Here is a 25112-nt window from a genome sequence, read left to right as displayed (position 1 = left end):
TACAACAATTTACCTAGGTAATAGGTATACTCACCGGTTCTATATATATTAGTTATCACTGAACAGAGCCGAAATCAATCACGCGATTTCGATCCAAGACTGCGCTGGCTAAATTAAAAATAATACTTTATTCATTGGACAAGTAGGCACTTATGTGTCCTACTTGCCTATACACTCTATAAACCCCGACGAGGCAGCAAAAAACGCTCCTCGCCGGTGGCCAGGCCGGCTTTCCTCTAATTCTTGAAGAGGCGACGAACTGCACTCCTCGGGGCCGGCCTGGCCTTCTTCGCCTTAGTGTCTTCGCCGGCACCATCTCCCTCCACCGAGCGCTTGCGCTTGTTGGCATTCTTAGGGGTGGCTGTGCCCTCCTGCTTGATGGAAACGATCTCGTCAGCGATAACTAGCCGTGCCCTCGTCGCCGGAAAAGCTTACGCCTTCGTCTCCGCACTTGTTTTTGATGGCAACGACCCCCGTGGTCGCGCCGGAGTTCTTGACCTCGGCCAAGGCCTTGCGAGGCTCTTTGGCCTCGGGCTTCTTGTTGGAAGCCACGATGTTCCCAGACATCGCAGCCTTAGCCTTCCTAGCTTCGCGGATCTTGGCTAACATCGCAATCACGGTCGGGTCCCGCGGATGGCTGCGGGTAATCCTCCGGGTGCTGCGGCGGGGAGACCAAGACATCTGAAGGGTGTCGGCACATATTTAAATTAAGTGATCTGGGGAGGTGAATTTACCTTGAGTGAAGCTTGTGGTGAGGATATTATGATATTGTTGCTGCTGCTGTGGGGTCGAGGAGTCAGGACGAGTGCTCAACTAGCGAGAGGATAGGAGAGGAGAACTGGTAGGATGGGATAAAGAGAGATATGTGGAGCGGGTGGGTAGAGGAAGTGAGGTGGGTGTCGCGGTGAGATTAGAGGTAGCAGTGCTATTGTGCGGGGGGTCGATGAGAGATGTCGGTTGTGATGACCAGAGATTGTCTTTGGGAGTGGTGAGAATGGGAAGGGCGGGTGTGGAAGTAAGAATCTTACACTTGAGGATGACGAGCAGAGGTATTATTCGAGATAGATGAGAATGGGAAGTTTTTTGAAGAGAGAAGCTTAGACTTGAGGATGATCGGTCGAGGTTGTTGTAGGAAGGAAGGAGGGTTGTTGTGTCGTGGGTTTTGGCGGAGCAGAAAGAAAAGCGTTGCTTGGAATACTTGCAAATGTGAATATTACTAGCGAATCTCATAAACTTTTGCTTTTGTTGCATCCCTCTTGCACCAATCGTCTTTTGTAGCCGCGTATTCCCTTATCTAAAGCCCGGCATATGGAATCACTCGGAAACCGATTCTGAAAATACCCGGCCGGAGCCCGAAGCATGTTGGCGCACTCGCAACCGAATCGGAAAACACCGGCCCGCAGCCCTACAACGGTAGTTAGATGCGCAGGCGGCTATTAGAAGGAAGACGTACGATGCCCCGCCCCAAGACAGAAGTACGCCTTCCAGGCACGAAAGCACATCGCCGCCTCCGTCGAAGGGAGTCCGAGATCACCATTATCAGATGGTGCCCAGCACACAAAGGCGTCCCCGGAAACGAGAAGGCCGACGAATGGGCCAAACGAGCAGCTGACAACCCCACCGCACGCGGAGTGGAGGGCCCCCGCCCCCTCAACCAGTACAACACCAGGCCTCCACATTTTTGAGTCTATTCATTGATTTCATGCGACCTATGTAGATAATGGTAATTATTCACCCGTCCTTACCTCTACAGGGAGAGAGAGAGAGATTTTCACATGCAACCTATCACCTCCACAGGTGGCAGCGCAAGACGTATCACGTGACGACATATTGTCGAGTGATATTTCATGCCCCACCCGTGATGTCAAAAACAAAAACAAAAACCGTCACCACCCCCGGCGGGTGGCTTGGAAACCCCAAGAGCTGAATACATACGGCCATTCACCCGGTTTTGAACCGGGGACTTTCACTCAGCTCCCCTCGTCGATTACGTGGCCCTAGACCACTGGACCATGCGGGGTTTTTTCCGTGATGGAAATAGCAAATTGGAAAATATGAAGTGGTACGTGCCACCCCGCGATGGGACAGTAACAGCGACGATGAAGTGACACCCGTTAAGTCGGTGCATATTTTGCTCCCCCCCCCCCCCCCCGCAGCTGAGCGTCTAGATGATTCTTCCATCTCACGCTGCGGCATATATCTCCTGCTTCGACGCTCCGAGACACTGGCCTCCGCAAAGGAGATGTGCCTTCGAAGAAGCGAAGTATGTACTCTTGATACCTCCTGAGTCCTCCGTCGGAAGGATACCACTGTTGGGGAAAGCACATGCGCATAGACCGGTATGAGGGGCCGGATCGGAAAGTGGCATATACGAGGATAGCTAGGCCGACCCAAGAATACGTAACACACTGCAAGAATTGCTCCGGACACTGCACTTTGCTCTTCACCCGCTCCTCTGCTGGTGCGCTCATCACTTCTCGGTGCCCAGGCGGAGACGGAGCTTCCACACCCAACCAGTTGCCTGGACTGCGGACTGTGCACAGCAACTTTGAAGAATGGTTGCGTAGCCGAGCCAGAGTGGAGAATCGAATGCCTCGGTATGTAGAACAAACGCAAGCGTTCAACCCTTCGGCGTTGCGAGTGATAACAGTGGTTTCTACCCTCTCTCAAGATCTAGGTGGCTTCCTATCTTTCTCTCCACGGCATCGAAGACCCAATGTGAGTCTCACTTAGCAATCCCCTGCTTAACTCCGTTCGTACCGGAACTCAGCCGACAGGGTTATCGGCCTCTCCCGGCGATGCAACGTTCAGGGCAATGCGGGCGTCGTCTCAAGAGTGAAGACAGTCGACGGCGAGGCTAGAGAAGCAGCTGGAGTATGTACGTAGCCATAATCCACTAGCAGCTATAGTAGGATGACTCAAGTCCATGCATACTCCCTTCCGTGGGGATGCATGTTATGTACTCAGTACATGCTATCGCCGACCGATCTACAAACGCCACCAACGTGGCCGCCGCCCACGGGTCACATGATATCATTCCGGAGGATTCACCGCGCGAGATACCTCCGTCTGCTGGCCGGACTCCAGTAACAAAGTAACCACCCAACTCTACGCAAACCGTCGCCACTCCGCTGGCTGCTACTAGCAGTACGATATGATAGTATCCGAGGCTAACGAAACACGAGGCTCACTCACTTCCAGCGCATCGACATGCCTAAGTACACACGGTACTACATACCCACTCCAGTTGGAATCCGCAACCGAGCAACGTTAAAGCCTCCGGACTCCGGGCATCTACTGCGTCATAACGCTTGCCCTACGGCCGACGAGAGTCCTTCCGCAGCTTCGGAAGCCACCAACGACATTCTGCCATTCTGCCTGGACGGGCGAGTGCAGCCTGTATGTAGAGTAGAGTACTCAGTAGGTAGCAGGAGCGTGAGGCCGCATGTCCGGTCGTTTGAGCGTCATTACCCGCTACACACTTAGATAGAGTACTTGGGTATATATTGAAACCTCCGAGCTCCGCCCTCCGCCTCAAAAGCTCACGGCGGGTGGCAATAACCCGGAAACGGTAATGGCATCCCCGCAATTCGTCGAGTGCGATCACATGACGTTCATCACCACCACCTACCGTACTTTGCCTAGCACCTAATCTACGTGGAGAACAGTAGATCCTTCTGGTTCCCCTTGTAGTTATGTAGCTGTCTGGACCCTGCGTAGAGTACCTAGTTCAACGATACTCCACTCCGACGTCAGCACTGAGCAGCCGCAGCGCTTGGATATGTATACGGTATGTATGGACCGTATGTACGTATGTACGTATGTACGTAGGATGGGACAAGTATGTAACTATACATACCTTGTATCCAGATCTCGTGCATCTAGATCTCCGTGCTATACATCACGCCATGAGCAATGAGCCATGGCCACCGCACAGGCGCCGCGCTACTATACCTAGCACAAGTAGCAGTAGTTCGATAAGTACCCAGGTAGATACATATCTCGAGGGCGCAAGTTGCAACGATGAGGCCCTGGGGATGGGGCCTGGAGGGGGGCAAAACTTGTTGTGTACGGCTCGAGTCTAGATGGAGGTTTGCAGGTTTCTTACTTTCTTACGTACGTCACGGGGGAGGAGGCGTCACGGTGGCCATGTGCATCAGACTCTAGAGTAGAGGAGTAGTTACCCTGGATCTGCGAGAAACAGCGAGAAGGAACGAGAGGGGTACGTATGCCCGTCGAGAGAAGACGAGAGAAGACAAGACGAGACGAGACGACGAGAGACGAGTCCCTTCCACTTCCCCGTTATGTACGACGAAAAACAAAACACGGTTCGTCGCCGTCCGCCTCTCCATCCGTCCCTCTCTCCCATCCATCCATCCGTCCCTCTTTCCCATCCAGCCCTCCCTCCCTCCATCCTCAGCTCAGTCGTGAGAGTGAGCACTGAGCAGCGGAGTGGACCCTGTCCTGTCCTGTCCGCCTCCACCCCCCGGCCCCCCTCGTTGATTTTCAATTCAGGGTCCCCCCCGCCGGAGCTGCACAGTGCAGCGTCGCTATTGATCCCCGCAAGCATAGTTGTTGTGTCAAGCGAGTTTCTCCGCGGTCCTTTTTTAGCCTGATAACCACTAGTGCATTCACGGATCAGGTCGGAGAAATCGGATGCGGTTTAGCGGGGATGCGCATGGGCTTTCTCGAAGCGGTTAGGATCGAGGTGCGCGGGGGTGAGGTGGGGGGTGGAGAGGTGGAGGAGGAGGATGAGGAGTAGGAGGACGAGGAGGAGGGCGAGGGAGCTGGATTCGAAATTGGATTGGATTGGATTTGGATTGAGTTCGGATTGAGCTGTGTGCGAGGGGTTCGATCTCGAGATGTGGGGGGTACATGCGGTAGTTAACCATGTACACACGAGTCAGAAGTCAGTGAACAATCATACTCTGGTAGGCAGTAGATAGAGGAAGGTACCGATATCCATCTGCGTGTATAGTACCGTAGAGAAGAGTGGGTATCCTCCGTGTGGCTTGTTTGTTTTGCTTTGCCACGTCGTATGATGTATCGGCATCGACGGTGAACATCGGTTTCTCAACTACCGTCCGTCCGTCACCTGGGTACGGTAACTACTTCAACCTACTCCGCGGCCCCGTGGGTTGTTTTCATACGTATTTGCTTTGCCTGTCCGGTGGATCTCGATGGCAGCATGGCCGGGCATACTCGGAAGATGCGGTTTGCTCTGCGTAACGCTTCTATGCCATCGTGACGGTGACGGGCGGATGGGCGGATGGATGGAAGGATGGAATGGTGGCTGACGATGATGATGATGATGGTGTTTTGTTTTGTTTTTGTGTTTGTTTTTGTTTTTGTTGTTGTTGTTTTTGTTTTTGTTTTTGTTGTTGTTTTTGTTTTTGTTGTTGTTTTTGTTTTTGTTGTTGTTTTTGTTGTTGTTTTTGTTTGCTGGCTCGTTCGGGCCACGCACATCTCGGACCAGTTCACGGTTCCGGCATTGGTGTCGACGTTGACGTTGGCGTTAACGTTGACGCCGACGTTGACGCGTTCGACAGCCATCCGGACGGCCGTTTCTCATCGCCAGAGCGCCCGGCCACCGTGTCTGCGCCTATGTAGGTAAGTGGTAGTACACATAGGCTCTCTTTGATGCCATCGTCAACACTGAACCCCACTCGATTTTCGGTAAGGTGAGAAAGTTCACGATGTCTCGGACGTCGCGCGCTCCCCCACTCCCACTCCCAGGCGCAAGCCTCACCCGTCTCGCATACTGCTTGTACATATGATGATGTGTGATATGAGCGTTGCCACGTACTCTCTAGCCTGTGTAGAGACAGTATCTACCTGCTAGTAGTTACTCCAGAGTACCGGCGCTCCGGTCCGAGAAGTGTTGCTACTTGGTTAACTAACAGCTGGCAGCCACTCATCATCACTGGGGTCAGCACGTTGCGTGCGTGCGTGCGCATGTTGAGGTTTAGGGCGGCACGCGACCAGCGCGGTGTAGCGGTGTAGCGACATAAACCATCGTCGTTAAGCTTAAGGGTCCACGGGGGAAGAGGACGCGTTCGGCCTTCGGGGGACGCGGGGGGACGACGCATCGGCAATCGTGGGAAAAGGGAAAAGTCTGCCTCGTGATGGGCCCCGATCGGTGGACTGGACTTGCCAGCTCGCTTTCTCTCATAGGTTGGGAAGAAGGTAAGTACCGGCCTAGGTAGCCTCGTTTGAAATCCTCAACGCTGGTTCCGGATGTAGGGGAAGGGCGTTGTCGTCGTGCTGGTCGACGCGACCTGGATGGCTATCGTGGGGTACGGTGCGGTACTAGACGCGCAAGACGAGGCTAACTGTAGGTAGCTCCGCGAATCGGAAACAGCGTTTCGAATCAGCAGAGCTTCATTGCTCAGCTCCTAGTCCAGGAGGAGGGACGAAGGAAACAACGCTCTCGCAACCGCCGCCATACGAGTGACACCTAGGTTCTCCATATGACTCCTCTCCCTCTCCCGAGTCCCAGCGAGCCCGATCGCTAAGATTCGACTACGACCATCACCACCACCGCAACCATCGTCGCCATCTACCGTGTCCAGACACGTGCACCCGCCTCGGATATATTACACATCACCACCACCGTTATTCATATCATCCATGACCATCTCACCGTCACAAAACGGGAACAACAGCACAGCACAGACCCACCCTTAGGCAACGGAGGCGCGGCCCTGGGTTCCATCTCTCCGTCCATTTCTCCGGCGCTCCCCTATGCGAACCAGTCGTGTCACTGTGTGGGGTACGATATGACGCACGCGCACGGTCACGCTCTCGCTCGGTGTGTCAACTACCAGGCGAACCATCGTAACATAGTACTACGTTCTAGTCACGAACACTGTGCTCCGCCCCGCCTCGTCTCGTCTCGCCCGGGCAGACGGTGTTCCACGATCCGTAAGTCAAGGCGCCGCTCGCCTTCGAGGTTTCGACACCAGAGACGGAGACACCAGAGACGGAGACGGGGTGCTGCGGTGTTTTGCTCCGTCGGTGCACCTGTGCTGACCCACCTATTATGCGCGTACATACCTATTACCTATGGGCCAGCCAGGGTGGAGATAAGGCGGGCGGGTGGAATGGAATCAGACAGGCAGCAGCTACATATGATGCAAACAGCAGAGGCGGACGGGGCCTGGGGATGTGGATTGGATGGGTATGGGATGTGGATGGGATGTGGATGGGGATACCTGCCTGCAACTCGCGTCGGGAAACCTCGCGGACTCGATAAGAGATGGGGATGGCGGATGGAGATGTGTTCCGTTCGGAGGGCCGTAGATGTGCATAGGTACTCTGGGTAAGTACTGGTACAATGGCCAGCCCCATGGGATGGACCGGTCGAGCTCGAGGGAGTTATGGTCCTTTCGGGGCTATGCTATGCTATGCTATCATAGCAGAGCTCCTACCTCCTATCTACCTAAGGCGCAAATTCTACCGGGGAGTAGGGTATCCCGGTTCTTGGGAATGAACGAGGGAAACACGTGTTGAATGCTCGCTGCCCGTGCTGGGGGTTGCCTGTATCTGCTGTGCTTGCTCGCGAGCTCGCGAGCTGTTCGGTACGGAGATAGAGCATACATAGAGCAGCCTCGGCCGTGTACATACGGTACGCGGGGACCTGGGGTTGCCTGGGTGTCGGTATTTCGAGCCGTGCCATCCACAAGCAGCCAGCGTTAACTGGATATCAAATCAACGAGCTGTCAGATCAACCCTTCCGTGCCCTTGCTGGAGTAGAGTGGCTAGAGTACTCTAGACTCTGAGGTAGTCCGTTCTATCCGTCGTTCCCTGACTTCTCGGGAGAATCTCGGCCTATACTTTATATCTACAGAGGTCTCCCAGGGGCCAGATGACATCGGGCAGTCCGGGCAGCCCGCAGCAATGTTTTTCCGCGCTCGCTGCTTGCTTGCCATCATACTAGGTGTCATACCTTGTCGGAAAACCACCACTTCCACTGACTGCCATTCAGCACTACTGGTATCTACTAGTACATAGTCACTAAAGAACCCCCCAAACCCAAAAAGAAAAAGAAAACAAAACAAAAACATCTGCCCACAAATAAAACCCGAAACAATCGCCAGATCCCGCATCTCCACCAGACCTCGTGAGACCTGTAGGCTGTAGACTGGGTACCGTAGGTATCTACCTGCCTGCCCGGAGTGCCGAGATGTTCCTTCTTCTGCCTACCTACCGTATGTACCGTACCACGCGGGGGAATTTTGGGGCGGGGAGAAATGCAAACGAAACTTTGTTTCCCCCCTCCGCATCTAACCGACCTCCGCGGGGGAGGGGGGGTGACCGACCGACCGTGCGCGATCGATACCGATTGCTTTGCTTTGCTCTGCTTTGCTTTGCTCTGCTTTGCGTTGTTCTGCTTCCATCCTTCTTTTTTTCCCACGACCGTGATCTCGCCCCGCCCCGCCCCGCACCGCATGATGTGATGTATGAGGTATGTAGGCACCCAGCTCGGGTTCGCTGCGGGTTCGCGAGCGAGCGTGCGTCGTCGAGAGAGTCGAGACGGACGGAGGTGGAGGTGGAGGTGAGCCGTGACATGTTTTCCGTCCTTTCGGTCGTTTTTTCCCCCCTCACGCCCCTCTTCTCCCCCCTTCTTCGTAGCATAGACATTCGTTTGCATCCAGATCCCCGCAAAACAAAAATACCAAAAGGAAAAAAGGCAAAGTTTAAGGGAAAGAGGGAGGGATGGGGGAGTTTTGGGGGATGGGATCTGAGATCTCGCACATGAACTCAGATCGGGATGTAACTATGCCTCTGGGCTCTGGAGAGCCCAGAGGCCAGAGGCCAGGAGTCCAGGAGTCCAGCGCCCAGCGAAGCAGCAAGCAAGTTAAGGCAAGGCAAGCTTTCGCTTCGGTTTCTTCTGTCTCTCCAAGACTCCAACCCCTTCACCACGGCGCTCCCGTGGAAAAGAAAAGAAAAGAAAGAAAAAGAAAGAACGAAAGCGAAAAAAGTTTAAAGTCAAAACCGCCAGGAAACGTTTCGTGGGAGCTGGTATGTAGTGTAAATACCGTAAAAGAAACCCCCATATTTTTGATCGATCGGTCGAATTACTGTGGAGTTACTAGCTGCAACGGGCTAGGGTCTACAAGTGTGGGGAAATGTGTTTTCATTCCGATTCTGGTCGAGTATTTTCCACTGCGGTAACAGCGGCCGCGGCTTCCTGCGTGTCGTCGCGTTGCATCCTTCCATCGTCCGTGCTGGATGGATGGACGTGGGTGGATGTGGGCAGCAGCTAACTAGTGGGCACCGGGCAGTGGGCACCGGGCAGTGGGTTATGTAACTCCGACTTCCTCCATGCTCTAGTTGCAATGTGGACGCCATCCCGGCGTGGAGCATGCGTGTCGCTCTCTTCGTCTTCATCATACGTAGGAATCCCTTCTTTTCGCGACAACAGCCGGTTCGAGAAGTGTGGTGGGCGCGGGGGCGGCGGGGAGAGGGGCGGGAAGGGCAGCTTCAGACAGACGGACGGACAGATGGCAAAGGGAAGGGAAGGGAAGGGAAGGGAAGGGAAGGGAAGGGAAGGGGAGGGAAGGGAAGGGGAGGGAAGGGAAGGGGAGGGAAGGGAAGGGAAGGGAAGGGAAGTGACGGGACGGGGAGATACCCAGCTACCCATCGCATTGTTGATATTCGCCTCTCGGATGACTGTCAGCTCGACTCTCAAGACTCGAAGTCCTTGTTTCTCCTCTCACACACGGAGTTGCGAGTTGCGAGCTGGCTGGTTGGCTGGCTTGATGGGATGGGAGGGATGGGCACGGGATGGGCACGGGATATTCCGTCCGGCGGAAACGCCGGGGGCTTTTTTGTTTCTGTCTGCCATCTCTGGGCGACGGCTCGGGAGACGGTGGGTGTGGGTGGACTGCACCCTGGAGGGTTAGGCAAGTATGATATGTACTATGGTTATCTGCTCAATGTACATACATGCGTAGCGAGTCGATGGTGGGTTGGGATCAAGACTGGACGACAGTGGAGACATGTTTTGCGGCTTCCTTCAAAGAGGCGTCTGACGGTGCAGTTTCGACGGGGTTGTGGGTGTCGTTTAGGAGACAATCGTTTGTGCATAGCTTCTTTGGTGGACGCAGTGTACCGGTACCGGTAACTGCCTATCTTACGATCTGCACTTTACATGTGGTAGTGGTGGTGGTGGTGGTGGTGGTACACAACTATCTTACGATCAATACCTACATGTGGATTCGACGGTGGTGGTGGTGATGGTGGTGCAAATGACGAGGAGGGGTTCTCTGGTCGCTGAGCACTGAGCAATGAGCACTCTGGATTCACTATTCACCTTTCGCAGCAGTTCTGCCTCCAAGTTCCCCCCCCCCCCCCCCCCCGGGCCCCCCGGGGGACAATCTGTGCCGGAATGTCGACTGTGGGCCCGGGGCGACGCTGGCTGGCTGGTATGTGGGTAGGCAAACATGCGCAGACCGGGGGGGATGGGAGGAGTGCAGCGCGGTGCATGATCGGACATGATGTTCCGCCGGCGATACGGTTAGATGCAGATGGTATCATGGTAGGTGCTCTATCTAGAGTATGTACTCTATCTACTCTATTTCCCGCGTGACGGTAGATATAGTAGTGGATGAAGTCTCTCGGTTCGTCTGGGGAAGAAGAGGGAGGAAGGGAGGGAGGAAGGCATGAAGGGAGGGAAAGGGAGGGAGGAAGGCATGAAGGGAGGGAAAGGGAAAGAGGAAGGCATGAAGGGAGGGAAAGGGAAAGAATAAGGGAAGAGTGGGAGAGGGAAGGAGAGACGGAAGGAAGGAGAGAAGGAGGGAAGGAGATGGTGGATAGATGCCATTTGTTTCTATTTCCATTTCCGTCAGAGGTTTCAGGTACACATACTCTACACCTTCTTCATCTCTCCGTCCATTTCTACAATCCGAAGTGGGCTTTGTCCCGGGGTGCGGCGTTTCCGGGGGAGCAGCGTTTCCGGGGGAGCAGCTGGTGGGATTATCTAGATATTGAACCGGGGATATCTTTCGGCGGGCGCTTCTGACATGTACCTACTCTGGCTACCTGACCGGCCTGGATGGGGTGGGATCGGAGTGAAGTCATACATACCGCTGCAGAGTCGGCTGCAGCAGTCACGATTGTCGTATGTACTCCGCGGAGGTGAGGCAGTGGAGTACTGACTAGGAGGTAGAGTAGAGTAGCGAGTGTTCGAGGGGCAGCGTTGTTGGCTGCCTGCGCAGAGAGTCTCCCTCCTCGTCGTGGTCGTCGTGGTCGTCGTGGTCGTCGTGATTATCGTCGTGGTCGTGGTCGTCGTGGTCGTCGTGATTATCGTCGTGGTCGTCGTGGTCGTGGTCGTCGTGGTCGTCGTGATTATCGTCGTGGTCGTCGTGGTCGTGGTCGTCGTGGTCGTCGTGATTATCGTCGTGGTCGTGGTCGTCGTGATTATCGTCGTGGTCGTGGCCGTGGCCTTGGTCGTGGCCGTGGTCTCCTCGTCTCCTCCTCCTCCCCCTCCACACATGCGCATCGCCCAAACAGAACAAGTCGCTCCTGTCATCCTGGTTCCGAGTGAGGAATGGTCCGCGGATCGTGAGTGGCCGCCAGAGTTCAGAGTGCAGTGGACTGTGGAACTATTCACTGACCAGCACGAAGCTAGAGTGCTAGTGGTTACTTGGTTACTCGTAACTGCCTAGCACAGGTAGCCCGCCTGCTCGCCCGCCTGCTTTTTCTTCAGCGTCTTCTTTTTCTGCATCTTGCATCTTGCGACGTCGTCGTCGTTCTTTTTTGCCATCCATCGTTCTTCTTGGCTGTCCCTCTTCCCTCTTTCTGTCGAATCGGCACCCCATGGATCACCGTCTCTCTCTCTCCGCTAGTGGTTAGAGTCTCCTCTGCTCTAGAGGCCTTGGGGTGCTTTGGTCTAGTCTCGTGTAGGCGTAGGTGCAGTTGCAGTTGCAGCAGCGGTGCGGTGCGGATTCGTTTAGTGCTGGCGCGGGTGGTGGTGTCGAGGATGTCGGCATGGTGGTTACTCTTGATGGCGCGGAGAGGAGCGTAGCTTGGTGGAGTAGAGTACTTGTACCCCGGGTGCCCCGGGGCATCGTGGGCGACAAGACGAAGAAGAAGACGAAGACGGTGAAGGAGGGTTGTTTCTTCTCTCTCCCCGCGAAAGCCAAAAATACATACTACGACATTGCAACAGCACCGATCGTGATAGTCGCCATTACGGTATCGCCATCGAATCGCTCACACCGACACCGGATCGCTCACATCGACACCCTCAGACCGCCTGCGATTGGAGCCAATTCGGACGGACCGACGAGCGAGCGACAGCAGACAGCAGCGAGACGGACTCGAAGGAGGAGGAAATAGAGAACGCGCAGGACAGGACGAGCCAGCGACAAGCCAACAAGTCCAACGAGCCTGGGCATTCACACGGCCTCCCGTGTTCGATCGAACACTCCCACTCCAGCCACTACTAATCGATTTCGGTTGTCGAGTCCGGAGGGTGAACGCGGACCGACACCCCACGAGCCAGAACCCCCACCAGAGAGAGAGAAGCCTATAGCGAACCACCATTATTCCGAGTCGGCACATCCACTTACTCACCTATCTCTCCATCTCCCGGCCGCCCTCTCCGCTACCATCGTCGCTCGAGATCCATTTGGTTGGTCCCCTCGGAGTCGTCACACGCAGCCTGCTTCATCCGCCTGGTTGGACAGCCACGATCCACACAACGCATCGTCCGACATCATCGACATCCCCCCCTCCCCCCCCCCCCGGATTCCTCTGTCTGTCCGTTTCCGGAGACACGTCCACCCCACGAAGACGGAGACGAGAGGCGAGTGGTAGAATAGTTACTCGTGGATTCGCGGACGCATAGATACTTGAAAGGCTAGTTACCGTGGTGGTGGTTGTTGTTTTTGTGGCGGCAGCGCACAGCAGCAGCAGCAGCAGCGGCAGCAGCAAGAGCAGCTCCGTCTGCATCGCCGGTCACTACCGTCTCGTCTCTCCTCCCGTATAACAGTATCTTCATCATCATCGTCATCGTCAGCATTCTCATCACAACCATCGCCGACAGCACCGCCACCGCAACCACAACCTCAAAAACAACCACAACCACAACCTCAAAAACAACCACAACCACAACCTCAAAAACAACCACAACCTCAAAAACAACCACAACCTCAAAAACAACCACAACCTCAAAAACAACCACAACCTCAAAAACAACCACAACCTCAAAAACAACCACAACCTCAAAAACAACCACAACAGCAGCCACTCTCCCCTCCTCGCGACTTCTAAGCCCTCATCTCCTCTCGGCCATCGCTCTGCTCTCATCCTCAGCACAGGGTTAATCTCTCTCTCTCCCCTCTCTCCTTGTCGCCGGCCACTCACTCGACGATACAGCCATATATACCTCCGTCTACAACGTCGCATACGCAAGCTGGATCGTTGTGAAACACCGACACCTTCTCGACTCTCGAGTGTGTGAGACGCAAGCAACGCACGCGACACGCTAAACCGGACTCTCACACCCCCTTCGAAGCTCGATTATTTGAGTTCCTGTCCTCTCGGACATTCTCACTCTCTCACCTGCTCGCTTCTCGCTTCGCCCATCCTGCTCAACTGCCTTCCCTGAGCCCGAGCTTATCCCACCCCCCCCAGCTTCCAACAGCTCTCCCTTCGTCCCTTCATCCTACATACTACTATACCCACCGCTCCCTCCACCTAAGCCGTTGAACCCTCCCCCAACACCTCCCTTCCCACGGCGAAATCCACCCCGTCCACAGCTGTGCTCACTCACTCCCTCATACACCCACCCCTCCCCCTTCCATAGAATAGCCCATCCGTAGCTTAGCTATCATCACCAACACAACCCATACAACCCACACATCCCACACATCCCACACATCCCACACATCCCACAATCACAGCTCACTGTCCACAACCCACAATACTTAACCCGAGCCTATTCTCGTTGCCCCCCCTTCATCACACTTCTGAACCCGTTTGCGACCATGGCTTTCGCCCAGTTACGGCGTAATTAAACCCCCTCCCCCACAATATCGCGCCTTTTACCTTGCCTCAAATTCGCGCCGTCAGTTCCGTACTACTCAAAACCTATTCGATATTTGACAGTCGCGCGCAAACATGCTCGGCCGTCTCTTCAGCACCGCTACATCCACCGCGAACACATCCCCCAGCGGAACGCGCCCGTCAACCTCCCACGCACTCGAGAGCGACGAGCTCTACACACGAAACCTACTATACCCCGATTCCTCCTCCACCTCCTCGGTCGCTTCCTCCTTCCACTCGTCGTTCAGCCTCGCGCAGTCGCAGAGCAGCGTGAGCAGTTATGGCGCCGCCGACAACGTTGACCTCGAAGCTTCTCGGGATGTGCGCGTCATAATCGCACAAGACGCTGTCGCTTCCGAGCACATTAAGCTCGTAGTCTACGACTCTAAGCCTAGTAGCGCGCTTCCACCGCAATCACAACCACCGCCACAACAACCACCACATCTCCAGGGTTCGACCGGCCCGCCGCTTGAGGAAGGTCCAACATCACCGACGCTTGGTGCTCCTGGCGGTGGCAATGCGCCTGGCCCCTTGGGATGGTCCCGTCGACGGAATCAGTACTCGGCCGGCGGGCAGCATGCGTCAGCGTTGGGAGGAGGTGGTGGCTGTGTCCCTGGTGGCCCGGATGATGAGTTGAGGGTCGTTACGGACTGCATGTTTGGTGTGGCTCCATTGTCGTACAAAGGACCGTCGACAAAGGTACACATTTTGCCTGCCATTGAGGAACGCAGGGCTTCGGTCACCAGCACGTTGTTTCCTTCGAGGAGTGGATCGGTGCGCGACGATCGTCACAAAGCGACATATCAACCACAGCAGCCACAGCAGCAGCAGGGGAAGGAGAAGGAGAAGCGCAAAGCTGTGCTGATCACTCGACTATTCTCGGTGGCCGTACCCCCCTGTTCCACACCGACGATCGTCGATGGAGGCGTCGGCGGCGGCGCACGCACCATACCCCAATCGGGATCCGGGGAGCATCTGCTGTCAACCCCAGCGAGCTCAGTCGGTTCCACAAACGGGTTCCCCTTCCCAAAGACTGGTGGTCAGACGAGTAGCAACGGTAGCACCGCTTCCACTGCGCCGAAGCTGATCAAGCCTTTGAAGTCATCCATGTTCGCTATTGGATTGATCATATACCTGCCCCCTGCTTCCGCTTCCCCTTCCGGCTCGTTTCCGATGCGATGTTGCCAGCACAAGCCATTACTGTCGTACGATTCCGAGTTTCCCCCTCACCGCCACGAATACTGCTGTCCTACGCCACCGAGCTTCTTCGACGATGAGTACCAGCATTATCACCACCAATCCCTGCCAGCCGGAGGACTCAGATCGGGTTGTGGGCTGGATGATCTGCATGCCGCAGCAGCGGCTAGCGACGGTAGGATGGATCTCATCACCAAGCATTGGGACGTCATCAGTCGGGCGCTGTCGGATCTTCAACGGATCGCTCAGGCACGGATTCTCGAAAACCTCACCTCGGCGCGCTTGATGTCGCCGCAACCGGGTTCCGGTGTTCATGGTGGCAAGTACCTGAGCAACAGACCGGAACTGCGCAGGATGGCGCTGATGCGTGACGACGTTGTGCGATCCGAGGTGGAACGCATGCGGTGGCGCGTTGTGACTGGAATCAGCATGCCTCGCGTAGTGGTGGGACAGGGCCGATGGGACCTCTGGCAGGAGGAAGCCAAATGGGCGAATCATCGCTTTGGCGGCAGGGATATGAATTTGTCAGTTGACCTCTGCTCCTTTTTCTCGTTTGACTCGCGTTTTTATCCATGTTGTTTTCTGCACCTTGTTGCTGCGCATCGCATTTGTTACTGGGAAGGGGGGATCAGTTTGCTGACTTGACTTGCTGTTGTGTCACAGTTTCTTCCTCACCCTGCTTACATCCTTCCTCGGTCACCATACGGAATGGCTCGATGTGCTGGGACCCGACGCTTACAAACGGCGTCACAAGCAGCAACTTGAAGCGCGGAGTAATCCGGAGGATAGTGCGATTCCCAGGAGGACCATCATAATGACTTCGGATCGGATTTCCGCTAGGAGGTTAATATACCTCCTCTCGGCATTCCTACCAGCCAAGGCGCACCAGACCTTAGAATCTTTACCTTCCCCATCCAGAGCTTCCTCAGTTCACCATCTCTCTCAATCGCCGCCGAGCTTCCTTGCAACCGGAAGCATTAGCGCGCCCGTGAGTAATTGCGGATCGCTGAGACGAAAGGCCAGGAAGAAGCCCAGCAAACTCAACATGGCGGTGTCCAGCGAGAGCGAACCGGACGATGGCGTCGATGGAGCCGGTTTGGCTGGCTGGACCATACCCACCGGCAGCAGTAGTCTCTCATCTTCGTCGGTGTTGCCTTTGCCACCGGTTCCTACCTCCTTGCGCAACCAACGAGAGAGCACCGGAACAACACTCGTCACCTTACCAAGTTCGGCGACGTGTGTGGCCAGCGCTCCTGCAGGTGCCCGTGGGATCATACGGCCTGGCAGCAGTGGAAGCGCCGCCAGCATCAATCTCATGTCGACGCTCAAGAGGTCCGGAACCACAAACACCTCCATGGATTCGACCGGCTGGGGTAGCTTTCTCAGTTTCTGGAGCAATCCGAAGTCACGCTCATCTACAGCCACGAGTGAGGCGTCCTTACAGCCCGAGGAGCATGTTGCGCAGCAGCAGCAGCGTCGCGTCACATTGTCGTCGTCGTCGAAGGGACATGACGATGAGGAACCATTGGATATGAATTACATCCTTGACGATGAGTCATCCCAAGGACCGCCACAACCATTCTCGCCGTTCCTCACTGGATCACTGCCAGCGATGGAGCAACTCTCGGTAGATGATGTGGACGGTGCTATCAATGTTCCCCTAGACCTCTCCATCGTCAACTTCACCTCGCCGCTGTCGTCACCTCCATCGTCGTGGGCGATGCCGCATTTGCACTCGAGTCTTGGTATGGGACGTCCTTTCGTCCCTCCACCACCTCCCACCGTTCACCCCGACGATGACCAAAGCTATAATGTGGCTGGCTGGATCGAGGACGAGCGCTTCCATCCGGACTTTGTCCTCCAGGCGGTCAAGCCGTATGCTGAGATCGAAGCAGACATCCAACGCGCTATGCGTAGCGAGCCAACTCCTGCTTCCACGGGCCTCACTCCCTGGTCGGAAACCGGTTCTTCGTCCACCCCCGGTGGCGATAAGTGGACCACCGTCTCCGAGGTCTTGATCGCAGACACAAAGCGGCTGCAGATCAAGCGGATGCGCCTTCGGCGGCGGACAAAGAAGGCGTCGCAGAGCATGGTGACCCCGCTGCAGGGACAGTTCAATGGATATCTCGCTGTCGGCCTCGAGGAAAAGGAGGAGGAAATCATTGATGAGGAGATCCTGGTCGATGTCGATGACACGCTCGCGAGTGCAGTAGAGCGAGTGATTGACGAATGTGAAGGTGGCAAATGCAAGGATGCCATCTTGGGCGCACTTCAACGTGTCGTCGGTGAAGTGGTCAATGGCGATCCTGGAGCCCGATGGGGCGGCAACTGTCTCACAGAAGGCGTTGGCAGATGGATCTGTGGGGTCGAGGATTCGGGCTAATACCCTGCGGTTGATTTGCGGGAACTCCGTCCCTTCGTTTTGATCCTTCTACGGGTTGTATCACGAGTTTTCCAGTTTCTTTTTTTTTCTTTCCAATTGTTCCTTTTTTCGGCACGGGGCGCTCATCGGCATCGGCATCGGCATCGGCATCGCATCGGACGGACGGAAGGCTGGTAGATGGGGTGATCTAGCATTTGCATCTTGTTTTCAATCTTTTTGGTGTTTCTGTCATCGTTATCCACCCTTCGTTTCCATTTCAGCTTTTCGGGGGTTTCTCTTTTACGTCTGGGCTTCGGTGCGGTTTCGGGGTTTATTTTACTTTGCTTTACGATATTACACTTTGTAATAATTTCTTTCGGGTGTTCTTTCTTTCTTCCCCTCGCTTAGCTTAGAGCAGCGTTCTTTTCTTACTTTGTTTGGGGACAGGGACGGGTTTTTTCCATTTTTTTTTTCTCGTTTGGACTTGCGTGGTTCGTTGAGCAGGCTGGCTTCTGAATTTTGGTCCGGGGACGGGGCGCCAAAGGCGTTTTTTGTACTTGTTTTCTTGATTGCCTTGCAGGTGTTTTTTTCTTTTTCTACTGAGTTTTGAGCGTGGGATTTCTTTTATTCCTTATTGTATGAGTATCTTTTAGGCTACCGATAGGCTGGGTCAGTGCAGGGGTGAAGTGGAGCGGTGACATGAAACATGAGGATATAATTATGCAGGTGTCACCTATAATTTTGATTGTTGGTGGAGTGGACGAGGAAGCATGTGAATTTGGTATGCTACGGCGTAGAGTTGAGGAAAAGCCACAGTCGTCATGATGCAGAATGGAGCTGCAGATTCAGCAGGAGCGGCCGGCGGACATGGCGGGGCATGTGAAGCTCTTCGGATGGATGGTGGACGCGGATGTCTACTCTACTCTACCTAGTGTAGGCTGTAGGTACCAACATCACCTACCTAGAAAATTGGAGATTAGATGGCCATGAAGAAAGTTGTGCCCGGCCCAGAACGAAGGCTATTCAAGCAAGTGAGCACCTGTTTACTCTTCTTCGTCTTGTTTGTTTCTTCACTGATCTCGTATGACCTGACCAAGTAAGTACGGTAGGTACTGTATAGTTAGGTGTGGGGGATCTTGGTTTCGCGCTGGATAGATACTCGTTTCGTATCAACTGTATACTTTCTTAATCAAAGGGAAGGGAAGGCGGGGGGCAGGCTATTATTTACCGTATCGATACTCGCGGCAGGCATAAAGTATCTGGATAGCGACGCCTATCACGAGCACCGGTATGATGGTGCCGAACATTCAACAAGGTGGCATACTTGGAAACAAATACTGGAAGTAATTTCTACTTCAACGATGCACTGCACTGTTTTTTACATCACCAACGCGGCCAAAACACGTATTCACCCAGTGGCACCATGTGAAACGGCCGATCATGCGTGGAATCCGGATACCGGTACTACATGTCGGTAGCATAAATCCTATGCATAGTACATACTCCCTTGATTGGATATATGCATATACTCTAATCATGGCACATGCTAGTAATTACATACTTGAGTAAGAATGCAATGCAATGCTGGGTAGGTAAGTCGACCGTGACGGACCGCGTTAATCTACAGCTCGATAGACGCCGAATTTGAGTCTTCGTTGAACGCCTCCAAGAGTATCATCGAAGTGGGAGGATGATGATCTGCCATCGCACCGCTCCCGCAGCCTCCTTACTGTGGCGATTCTCGAGTCGACCGCAGGGGGTATCTCTCTAGTAAATTCCACTGTGCGGGTTCTTCCGTTCCGCGGAGTGATCACTGAAGGTAGTTATGAATATTAGTTTTGGTGGATAAAATTGGGGGGACGCGAGACGACCACCTATTATGGGGAAAAGAATCATCCGAAGTGACTCGTGCTGACGGTTGGTTATGTCTTAACATCGAGGCACTGGTACCCGCGACGATGTCAAGCGGGAAAACATCGTGGTATTACCATCTGTTATTTTAGGAAATGGTGGTGATGGCATAAATATGGTCAGATATGTATTTTGGCGCCCTCCGTTCATACTGCCATACAGTTACAGGAGCGCAGTAGTAGCAGCGCAAAAGGATCATAAGCAGGAGTGACCCTAGCTCATTGACCTCAGTGCCCGCCTCCTCCTCTCGTCTCTCTCCGCCCATCTCTCTTCCCGCTCCCTGAACTCCCACTCGGACACCTCACTTGCCGCCTCTTCCCTAGCACCTCCGGGATCCGCCCTTCCACATTAGTGGTGGCCGCGAGAAAGCCTAAGATGGCCTGGCTGCACTGCTCGTCTGCTAAGAGGTCACGGATCATAAAGCGATCCTCGCCTCCCCCCGTCTGCTCCCGAACCTCTGCCCACAGAATCTTCTGCTGGCTCTTCAATTCCGGGCAGCAATTGAAGAGGTGCTTCCGAGTCTAGGTCTTGTAGCGACACCATCCGCGCCGTGCGTCCGGGGGGGGGGGGGGGGGGGGGGGGGGGGGGGGGGGGGGGGGGGGGGTGTATCGGGAAAGCAGAGTTGTTGTTATTGTTCATCGCGGGAGGGCACCCACCACTTCATATTTTCCAATTTGCTATTTCCATCACGGAAAAAACCCCTGCGTGGTCTAGTAGTCTAGGACCACGCAATCGACGAGGGGAGCTGAGGGAAAGTCTCCGGTTCAAAGCCGGGTGAATGCCTTATGTATTCAGCTCTTTGGGTTTCCAAGCCACCCGCCGGGGGTGGTGATGGTTTTTGTTTTTGGCATCATGTGTGAAGCACAGAATCTCACTCGGTAGCAGTCATCACGTGACATGGCACGCCTTGTGATGCCGGCTCCTTTATAGTTTAATCATCATTGCATTCAACCTTGTTGGATCATGGCAGATTACATACCCGTTTCCACTGGGTCTCTGGCGCCGACCGATGGCCGCGAGCTCGATACGGGTTCCCTATTGCTCTCCGCTCAACCCTCCCTGCTCAACCCTCTCCGCCGCTTGCGCTGCAAAAATAGTACGTCTCGTCTATGGGTCCGGGCCCGGACTGACTGGGCCTAACTGGACTGGACTATGTAGAACACTGCTTTCGAGATGACAAAACGACAGAGATCTCTAGATCTTTACGGGGCTTTCATCAAAACATTGACCTCAGCCGATGCTAGAATTCCTCGAGGCGTGTAATCTGGAGGTGTCAATACTTGCAACTGCAAGACCAAGACGCAGGGAAATTTCGATATCCAGCACGGAGTCTAGTGATATTCTTTGATCGCCGATGTAGAAGCGACCTTGTCGATTCTACATACTGCATGTTTTACGGGGTGTAAGAATCGTATCGGGTATAAAATCCTTCAAGTATGCGATGGCAGTACCATTTCCTGCCAGCTCAAAGAACAACCTGTTCCATCAAATCAACATGGCGATCATTCACCAGGTGGATACAGCTCGCAATCCACCATGCTGGAAGTGTGTAATAACCTTTTTCTGCTGCTCCATCAAGCCTTTCACCACACCTCGATGTAAGTTTCACGGGTGGTACGGTTGCGGTAGAGAGAAGACATGCCGCCCGAGATGCTCGTGCCCTAATACCTCAATTACTTTAACGGCAAACGTCTGTAATGCCATAGCTTTTGGCACAGTAGTCTATGATGCCATAGTTTTGAAAAAAAAGTCTAAAATTCCATAGTTTTGTTCGACGTTTCCACCACCACTTAAACCAACCACCGCTCAAACCCACCACCACCCACCACGTAAACCCACTGCCGCGAGCGGTGGAGAAGCTGTCGGCGAGAGGAGAAAGTTAAAGAGGACTCCTGTCGGCCTGGAGTTGGCAAAGAGCCCTCGCAAAACCACCACCACTAAAACACCCGTCTACTTGCCAATGCCTCTCCTGGCCGAGAAGCGGGTCGACAGAAGGAGAACACGCAAGGGGAGAGAGGATGTAGATGTTTATTGACTATTCTGTAGACGATGAGAGAGAAAGAAGAAGAAGAAGAAGAAGCAGACGGCGGAGAGGGCAGGCGAATCGCTGGCCCCGCCAACGTTGATGCTCACTAAGTACTAATCACATCCGCTTCCTCCCACCGACAAGTCCTTTGGCTCCCTCCTCTCGCCGACAGCTTCTCTACCGCTTGCGGCAGTGAGTTTACGTGGTGGCGGATTTGAGTGTTGGGGGGTTTGAGTGGTGGTTGGTTTAAGTGGTGGTTGAAACGTCAAACAAAACTATGGCATTCTAGACTTTTTTTTTTAAAAACTATGGCATTATAGACTACTCAGTTCACCTCAAGGTTTTCCGGAAACTGAAATTGAACAATTCGGTGTCCTGGTGGGGAACTGAATTTGGCTCTAAAACCGGAAACTGAAAACTGAGGCCATCCAAACGGGCCCTTCTTCTTCTTTATAACCTGCGCTGCACGAACTCCTCGAATTCACTTCTTTCTCTACCTCCAACGCTGCACGCTTCTATCTAAATTGCCTGCGCAATTTTAAAGGTAATCCAATCTCTGCACCCCCCCCCCCCCCCATTTGAACTCGTCACTTACTATCCGCCCTCACAATCAAATTGAAGTCGCTTCGTCCCCACCGCCGTCATGTCGAGCAAGGTTCACTCTGTGGTCCCCTACCTTCCGCCCGAGATCTTCCTCGAGATCTTCAAGCACCTGCCCACCCACCAATCCCGCGCCGCCTTGGCCTCCACCAGCCGCACCCTGGCCTGCTACCTGCGGCCAAAGCTCTACAAGTTAGCGGTTGCCGCCGACAGCTCGTTCCGCGAAACCCGTCACCGGTGTGCCCCATGGCGGTTCGCCATTTTCAACAACATCCTCGGCCTCCTCCGTCACTGCCTCGACGCCGGACTCCCAGTGAACACCTCCAGGGGGTTACCCGAGAGGGACACACTCCTGATCTACGCCATAGCCTATGGCCGCAGCAGTATCATCGAGCTGCTCCTCAGCCGTGGCGCCGATGTGAATTCGACGCCGCACTACACGCCCCTCTCGGTCGCCGCCTACTCGTGGAATTCCTTGGAATCCACGCCCGCCGGCAGTCTCGCCTGCTGCAAGGTCCTGCTGAGTTACGGCGCAAAAGTCAATGAAGTGCTGGACACCGGCTACGTATGGGGGTATGCGCCGCTGTGTGCCGCCGTCAACAGCTATATTTATGATCCGCACTGTGGTCGTTTCGAGGTGATTAAATTGTTGGTTGAGAACGGCGCCCGCGGGTATAATGGGTCTGAACCCGATGCCTTGGCTCTCCTCATGGAGGGGGTGGTCGGTATGACTAAGAATCAATATCTACGGGTTGCTAAACTCGTGATTTAGGCGGAGGCGGATGGAATACTGGATTGTGAGTGTTTACGGATAACGACATGAACGGGTGGTCCGTATAAATAAGGAGCAATATCTACGGGTGACCACACTCTTGGTTTAGGCGGAGGCGGAGGGATACTGCATTGTGAGTGTTTACGAATAAAGATCTGATGTCCAACTTCAATCAATATCTCATAACGGGCCGTTCTTTTCAGGGGAGGGGTTGCCTTCCAAGTTTATTACCATAGTCCCCAAGTATCTGCACACTGTCACTGCCAACGTGTGCTTGCACAATTCTCCCCCCGTTTCTCCTCTCGAGTGACAGAGTATGTTCACTTGAGAGTGTCTGGTACCGCAGAAAGGCACAGCCGACTCGCTCAAGAAATGGCTTTGAGAACGGCAACTGAGCAGTGAGCACACACCCGGCCATCTTTAAACCTCCGTCTGTATATGTCGGCTCGCTTGAATTTCGTGTATTTGATGTTGATGATTGATCCTTGCACTCCAAGACTCAGGTTGGGGTTTAAGTACGGCACTCGCCTATCTAGCATGTTTAAGTGCTGACACACACACAACCGCGAAGGAAGTCTCCGGTGCCCGGGGCGAGAAGCGGATGCCAGGAACGAAGACACAGAGATAGGGTCATGGACGAGCCGGAGACGTCGTGCGGCCTAGGCAGGGATTCGGGGGGTGGGGTTGGTATGATAGACCAGGCGACACGGGGGCGGGGATGGTATTTATCTTCTTCTTCTTCTTCTTCATTTCATCTCCCTTGGTACATATGGCAGCAAATTACCTACATATTCACCAAAAACCTTTCCCTCCCAACGACCTCATTCTTAAAGTATCAACGCGCGTTCACCTACTCCCTGGTAGCAGGCAGCACACTGTGGGAAACGTCGGGTTCACTCGATGCTCAGCAAGCGCAGTGGGCCCAATCTTTAAGTCGGAAACTCTATTAATCCGTCTCTTTTGCTTTATCTACCGGTATCTACCATATCGAGCCGTGTACTAATGTCTTTAGCCTTATGTAGGGCTTGAATAGGCCTACGAAATAAAACAGTCCTCGTATAATCTAGCTATAAGCGTGTTGAACTCGTGAGGCCTCCGTAAGGGCTTTGTCAAAATAAGGCTGATATTCTCTTTTGCCTCAAATTGTCGTAACTCCGATGTAATGCCTATGCAGCGAAAACCACCATCGTATACATCGGCCTTCTCACTCTGTGAGCCTTATCGCTTCCGTCAGGCCTATATCTTCATTGTTGAAATGCCCAGCACTGCCGTACAATAATGATTGTGAACTTGGCAGGTTTTGTGAAGCATTATGGGATATATCAGTTTGAGACAAAAAATCCTTAGAACACTACACGCTCAATCTCTTCACATGCGTTATACACGCCTTCAATGAGCCTCGTTCAAAACCATGGGTTCTATCACTCTTATGAGTTAGTAGTGCATATGCGAAAATCAGCCTGCTTGACATCGGCAGCGGCGGCAGGTCGAGAGGAGAGAGCGGAGAGAGCGGAGAGAGCGGAGATGGGAGGTTGGCCGTCTAGGTATTCTGTAGGTGAGGGTGAGAGAGAGAGGCAGCTCGGACAGCATCAAACCCGCCAGATGTCCTAACATATTGTTAGGCGCAGAGTTTTCTGAAGACAGATATGATGAAGCTTATTTTGAAGTTTAAAACCCCCGAGCCCACGGCTTATCCTCTCGCCAACAACTCCTCCTCATCTTTCTAACACCTCCTCATCTCGCCCACAGCTCCTGCATCACTTCCTCCACTTCCCCCTCTCACCGCAACTGCTACTGCTACTCCCCGCTGATATCTCATCTCTCATATAGCTCCTTCTTTCGCCGCTGTTCCTCTTTTCCCGGATAGATTCTCTTGCTAATAGCTGCTATCTCTTACGGTTACCGTCGCACTCTTCCATCACTTTCTCCTCTTCCTCCTGTCGCTACCAGCGCGGTATCCACGGCGAGAAGCAGTAATTCAGCAGGACTCAGTGCTACTACTTTGCTGCGCAGGCAGGGCTGTATCCACGGCGAGGAGCAGTAGGGGACACAGTGTTGTGAGTGGGAGACTAGGGAGCGGGGAAGAAGAGTAGTTTAGGTATATAAGGGTACGGAACAAGTGATAGTCATCGTCAAATTAAGAGCATCGATAATTGATAAGCATTGCAAGAGGTGAGGCTTGTTGTAAA

The 25112-nt window shown here is 54.0% G+C and overlaps 6 protein-coding genes across 6 annotated transcripts; 4 read left to right on the top strand and 2 right to left on the bottom strand.

Moving 5' to 3' along the window:
- Positions 1-6295: 6295 nt before the first annotated feature.
- On the top strand, positions 6296-7383 carry BZA05DRAFT_86892 (uncharacterized protein). The gene has a single exon (XM_051488730.1). The coding sequence runs from the start codon at positions 6780-6782 to the stop codon at positions 7323-7325; it is 546 nt and encodes a 181-aa protein (XP_051338330.1). The 5' UTR covers positions 6296-6779; the 3' UTR covers positions 7326-7383.
- Positions 7384-7787: 404 nt separating this feature from the next.
- BZA05DRAFT_86887 (uncharacterized protein) lies at positions 7788-9010 on the bottom strand. Its single transcript, XM_051488729.1, has one exon. The coding sequence runs from the start codon at positions 8651-8653 to the stop codon at positions 8003-8005; it is 651 nt and encodes a 216-aa protein (XP_051338329.1). The 5' UTR covers positions 8654-9010; the 3' UTR covers positions 7788-8002.
- BZA05DRAFT_86834 (uncharacterized protein) lies at positions 9011-10355 on the top strand. The gene has a single exon (XM_051488728.1). The coding sequence runs from the start codon at positions 9368-9370 to the stop codon at positions 10127-10129; it is 762 nt and encodes a 253-aa protein (XP_051338328.1). The 5' UTR covers positions 9011-9367; the 3' UTR covers positions 10130-10355.
- Positions 10356-12033: 1678 nt separating this feature from the next.
- BZA05DRAFT_402674 (uncharacterized protein) lies at positions 12034-12754 on the bottom strand. Its single transcript, XM_051484136.1, has one exon. It carries the CDS (start codon positions 12568-12570, stop codon positions 12220-12222), a length of 351 nt encoding a protein of 116 aa, XP_051338327.1. The 5' UTR covers positions 12571-12754; the 3' UTR covers positions 12034-12219.
- Positions 12755-14130: 1376 nt separating this feature from the next.
- BZA05DRAFT_419927 (uncharacterized protein) lies at positions 14131-17635 on the top strand (the record flags this gene model as incomplete). The annotated part of the gene is made up of 2 exons (XM_051485616.1): positions 14131-15776; positions 15916-17635. The coding sequence occupies 2 exons, from the start codon at positions 14131-14133 to the stop codon at positions 17633-17635; spliced, it is 3366 nt and encodes a 1121-aa protein (XP_051338326.1).
- A 4559-nt stretch (positions 17636-22194) lies between these two features.
- BZA05DRAFT_419926 (uncharacterized protein) lies at positions 22195-23060 on the top strand (the record flags this gene model as incomplete). Its single annotated transcript, XM_051485615.1, has 3 exons — positions 22195-22876; positions 22924-22948; positions 23033-23060. 3 exons carry the CDS (start codon positions 22195-22197, stop codon positions 23058-23060), a joined length of 735 nt encoding a protein of 244 aa, XP_051338325.1.
- Between the last annotated feature and the right edge of the window lie 2052 nt (positions 23061-25112).

The sequence above is a fragment of the Tricharina praecox genome, assembly GCF_024521635.1.
Source record: "Tricharina praecox strain CBS 144465 chromosome Unknown BZA05scaffold_17, whole genome shotgun sequence".
Classification (NCBI taxonomy): Eukaryota; Fungi; Ascomycota; class Pezizomycetes; order Pezizales; family Pyronemataceae; genus Tricharina; species Tricharina praecox.
This window is presented reverse-complemented; position numbering and strand designations above follow the sequence as displayed.

What these genes read in the sequence shown, in the direction of transcription:
- BZA05DRAFT_86892 (XM_051488730.1), top strand. Translation starts at nt 6,780, where the DNA reads ATGACGCACGCGCACGGTCACGCTCTCGCTCGGTGTGTCAACTACCAG.
- BZA05DRAFT_86887 (XM_051488729.1), bottom strand. Translation starts at nt 8,653, where the DNA reads ATGCAAACGAATGTCTATGCTACGAAGAAGGGGGGAGAAGAGGGGCGT.
- BZA05DRAFT_86834 (XM_051488728.1), top strand. Translation starts at nt 9,368, where the DNA reads ATGCGTGTCGCTCTCTTCGTCTTCATCATACGTAGGAATCCCTTCTTT.
- BZA05DRAFT_402674 (XM_051484136.1), bottom strand. Translation starts at nt 12,570, where the DNA reads ATGTGCCGACTCGGAATAATGGTGGTTCGCTATAGGCTTCTCTCTCTC.